Here is a 4,845-nt window from a genome sequence, read left to right on the forward strand (position 1 = left end):
AGGCTAACGCTGCTCAGGAAACCTCAGTCACCGTGCGTGGCCTTGCTGTTTCCTGCTGATGGCTTCTCAGAACTGTGATGTGTCACCTGTCTTCTTTTCGTACTTCCTTCACCCCGTGATCACCACCTCACACACCCTGTGCCCCTTCCTGCTGTAGTGCTCCCAACGGCCTGCCTTGCCCTTCCAAGGTCTCAGGCAGTTTGATGTGCAAACTATAATTTGCCTACACACTGGCCTGAACCATCCTGAGACAATGCCCACAGAGGTGACTTGAGGACCAAAGAGAATAACCCGATTATCCCCACAACTCAGGGGGTGGCTCCCTTGTTGTGGAGGAGGGGAAATGAGGTTGAGCTAAGTTAAAATTCTTGCCCAAGGTCACAGTGACAGAGCTAGAAAGACTCCAACATGGACCTTTATCCCCAGGTGAACAAAATCATGGCCTCTGTCTTCTTCACATCCCTGTGCTCCACAGGAGCTAACTGCCCAGCTAAGCAGGCTCTGGCACGGTTGAGGGCAGAACCAGCTTTGGGTGGGAGGTGTGATGTCATGGAGCCTTGGGGCACCACGCCTAACGTTTTCCAGTGTTGTCCTCTAACTGGGAGTTACAGGGAATGCTGCATTTCCGGAGCCCTACAAATGTTTCCTTTTATTTATTTGTTCACAGCTTACGAATTTTCTTTTTTCTCATCTTATGCGTGACTAACTAATAACCTTGGCATTACAAAGAGTTTATGGTTTATAACTTTTGTAACTTTTCAGCTGTGGAAAAGGCTTGCAGACCTTCTTTGTTGCTACTTGGGGCCCTTATTTACCCAGATACTTGGGACAAACCAGTTTGATCTCAAGCATGAGGCTGCCAGGCTTGCGTTCTTGAGTCTGCTGGAGGTGGGTGCCTCGGGCTGGGATTTCCTGAATGAGTTATAAATCAAAGGCAAACTCACGCACAATCCCCCCACCTTTTCAGGTCTGGAGCATGCTTTCTTTTAGATTACTGGGGTCTTTCTTCCTTTGCCATGACAACTTTTGGTCTCTCTTAGAAACCTGAGGTGCTGTATCACTGGGGCAACCTGACCACAAAGTCCCCTGAGGGCTTGCTCAGAATAAACAATCTCAATGATATCTTTTCAGAGGTGAAGTATTAAGCCACTCATTTCATCTGCTTGAATTTATGAAACAAATTATTTCAGTTCTGAAGAAAAAAAAATCCCCTCTCCCTCCAGTTTCACTGCCAGCTTTGTTGTCAACAATAGTGTGAAAAATGTTTAGCAGAAGCAATGACGTGAGAACTCTTGTTAAGATAGCTGTAAGAATGTAAATATTTTGAAGGAGGTAAACTTGAGTAGCAAGGTATTAAGGGACTTCTTAAGAAAACAGCAATATCAGTGAGCCCCTCATCAGGGGTCAGCCTGCAATTTGGGAAAGCACATTCTCGGATAGGTAAGAAGAAGGGGAGGGACAGCTGTCACCAGTTGAAAGTAGCCGTGACTCATACTTTAATTTATCTTTTTATAAAACTGAATGCCCAGGAAGGGCAAAAAGTTGTAAAACATCCATGGAAATCCTCAGGGTCTCCAGTAAAAATAGCCTCTCACCCCCCAAATAAAATAACCATTATTTGTTTTTAAATATTTTATTGTCATGTTCTTTGTGAAAACACTTATAAATATTTAAGCCTCTTTGTTCTAATACATAAACACTGTCATTAACATTAAACAAGGCATTGTGCCTTACAAGAAAGACGTCAAATGTCCAAGGGATATTCAGAACTACAGTTCTCAAAGCTTCAACATGAAATGTTGACCACACACTGCAAAATCATTTCAATAAATAGCAAATGACATTCTTGTAAGCAGTTTCAGAAGCACAAGTGGAGGTAGATTTCTCCTGCTCTCAGGTCCGCCTGCCTCTGTCACGGTGGCTGACCCACCGTGAGCACCTCAGAAATACTGGTATAATGAGTGGAGAACATCTGAAAACCTTTTACCTTCAAATTAAATAAGAATCAGAAGTTTGACATGAAATAATAAATATAATGGTATAGTGTGTAAGTAAATTCAATCACATCCTTAATCATTTTGCATGTAAAATACTAACACAGAATCATTAAAAACACACAAATAAATAAATAGAAAAATTCCCATAAGAGATGCGTATACACGGTTCTCCTTTCCTCTGCTCCCTATGGAGGCAGGACCTGCTCCAGGAACAGCCACAGGTGAGCTTCTTCTGACCCCTGGTCAGTTGGAGTTACCTCTGTAATGAGAAAATGATTGTCCTTGTAAGTGCCCAGGAAAGCTGGCTGCAAGCTTCTCCTGTCCTGCCACCATAGACACCCGGGTTTCTGAAGACTTTGCCCAGCCCCACACCCGAGCGGCTGCTGCCCGTGACAGCTGTGCTGTGTGGCAGAGACCTCTAGACTCTTGGAAATTCTAATTATTGAGGAATAGGAGTGGAGCGAGGTGGTCTGATCTCAGCTTTGTCATTGGCTGGGGACAGCCAGAACCTTCTGCTCTGGTCCTCACAGTCTGTCATCCTGGGCCTTAGAGCAGCCTCATAAAGGAGCCAGTATCTTTCCTGGGTTTCATGGAGGCCTAGACAAGTACTGTGGCCTTGATGCGCATGGCTAAAAGCAGAGAAACCCAGATTGGTACCGAGCTTTTCACTACAGAACACCTGCTCCTAGTCGCTAAGCTTTAGGGTGCATGTCGCAAAGAACCAAGGGTCTGAAGTCCAGAAGGCACTGGAAGGGGGAGTAAAATAATGTTTCTTAACACGTCAAAAGCTTTTCCGCATAACAGGCCAACACCAATGAGAATTTTTAAGGAAAGCCGTTCCTTAAAACGGGAATAGGGTGGGGGTGGGGGGCACACAGAGAAAGCCCTGGCAGCAGAGGGAACTAATCATCTTAAGGGCAAACTTGATTAGGAAAAAAATCACAACTTTTAGTCCTTCAGCTAATCTCCGAGCTTCCCTGATATAATTTCCAGGGGGCAGAGGCCAGAACTGTGACAGGGCCAGACCAAACCCGCACTCACTTGTCCAGCATCTTCTCAATGATCTTCTTGACCATGGGGGCCGCGGGGTTGAGACAAGCCTCCTGCCCGTTCTTGAGCTGGGCTCTGCGGAGAGAAGGGAGGGTCCGGTGAGCCAGGAGGTCGGGGGGTGGGGAGGGGTGGAGGGGGTGGTCAGGAGTGCAGGGGAGGATGGTGACACTCACACGACTTCGGTCTGGGCGCAGTGGGGGCCCGGGGGCGTCACCTTCACACTCTGGATGTTCCTGAGGTGAATGCCCTGCACGGTCTGCAGGCACTGGCAGCGCAGCTCGGCGACCACGGGCGCTCCTAAGGGAGAAGAGAACGGTCAGCCGCGCTGTCCCCGCGGGCGCCCTGGAGCCCGCCCGCCCGGTCCCAGGACGCGGGTCCCACCTGCTGCGCGGCGGCCGGCGGCGACCAGGAGCAGGAGCAGCAGCGCGGCCCGCAGGAGCCGGGGGGTGCGGGGGGCAGCGCGGGCCATGGGCGCAGAGAAGGTGGCGAGGACCGCGGAGAAGGAGGAGAAGGTGGCGAGGACGGCGGCGAGGACGGCGGCGAGGACGGTGGCGAGGACGGTGGCGAGGACGACGGGGATGGCAGCGGGGAGACGACAGGAACAGCGGAGACCGCGGCGAAGACAGCGGGGACGGCGGTGGAGACGGCTGTCGGGCTGTGGCACTGAGGTGCGAGCTGTGCGGCTCCCGGGCCGGGAACCCCTTTTATGTGCTGTTGGGCCGGGACAGCCCGGAGCCCCCGGCCGGGGAATTCCCCGAGCTGCGGGTGGTGCCGAGACCAGAGGAGACGCCGCCCCTTCGGGGTCAGTGGGGGCACCTCCTGGCCTCCCCTGCCGTCCCCTCCCGCTTAGCTGCTGAGGACTCTGGAATATTCGCTTTGGGCCCCAAATCCCCAGGGCAGGAGTGAGTTGCTGGAGCGCTGCAGGTGCCGCCCCTGCCACCCGGGCCAGTAGGGCGGGGATAGGGGAAGGAGCTGGGGCGGACGCGGGAGACCACGGGCAGGGGACATTTCTATTCCTTAGAGGAAGGGAGTGCGTCTGCTTAGTTATCAGACCCGGCACTCAGACGACCTGTTCACACTTCCATGTGGTGGGACAGGAACCAGTGTCAAGAGCGGGCTCCACCGGGCTGCACCCTGAACGCCTCTTTCCTACCCCATTCCTTCCTCCCTCCCTCTGAAATGCTGGAACTTCCGAAATTCCCTGCAGAGCTCCTTTTCCGGGGGTGGGGGTGGGTCCAGATTTGAATAAGGAGCTGCTGTTGCTCTGAGGCTGCGGAGGGGCCAGGTCCCGAGCCCCCCGAGCCCCCCCACGCCTGGCTTCACCTTCCTCTGCGCCCTTGGACCGCAGGGCACGTGGCACTGGGCAGTGGGCGCCGGGGTGCGAGCGGCCTCACCCTGAAGCAGCGAACAGACGCTGAGGATGAGACAGGAAACTCCAGGTCACAGTAAATCACATCCCTTCACTGCAGAACTTCCTCGTGTTCCCTGCTGGTCCCCCTTTCTCTCTTAGAAACATTGGCATGTTTCAGTTTTCGGATCAGGAACCTTAAAGTCTGTTAACCTGGAGTCTTTATTGCTTTTTCCCTAGAAGTTTTAGCGAGTTTATTTTGATTTATTATGAGGTTAAGAGGGTTTAATGTCTCCAGCGTAGGGTTCTGCTCAGCCCAGTCCCGGGGGTAAGAGCCTGTGTCCCTAAACAACCGCAGGCCCGCAGCTCTGCTCCTGCGTCCCTTGCTGGTTATCACCTGCACTTGGTCAAACCTCTCTGTTCTTACCCCAAGGTGGTTATGGCAAATGA

The 4,845-nt window shown here is 52.1% G+C and overlaps 1 protein-coding gene across 1 annotated transcript; it reads right to left on the reverse strand.

Moving 5' to 3' along the window:
- Positions 1 to 3,033: 3,033 nt before the first annotated feature.
- LOC100952827 (growth-regulated alpha protein-like) lies at positions 3,034 to 3,539 on the reverse strand. Its single transcript, XM_003790085.3, has 3 exons — positions 3,429 to 3,539; positions 3,221 to 3,344; positions 3,034 to 3,122 (listed from the first exon to the last, which is right to left on the reverse strand). The coding sequence occupies exons 1-3, from the start codon at positions 3,514 to 3,516 to the stop codon at positions 3,035 to 3,037; spliced, it is 300 nt and encodes a 99-aa protein (XP_003790133.1). The 5' UTR covers positions 3,517 to 3,539; the 3' UTR covers position 3,034.
- Positions 3,540 to 4,845: the final 1,306 nt, after the last annotated feature.

This window comes from Otolemur garnettii, unplaced genomic scaffold (genome assembly GCF_000181295.1).
Source record: "Otolemur garnettii isolate 467f Iridium unplaced genomic scaffold, OtoGar3 scaffold00039, whole genome shotgun sequence".
Taxonomy (NCBI): Eukaryota; Metazoa; Chordata; class Mammalia; order Primates; family Galagidae; genus Otolemur; species Otolemur garnettii.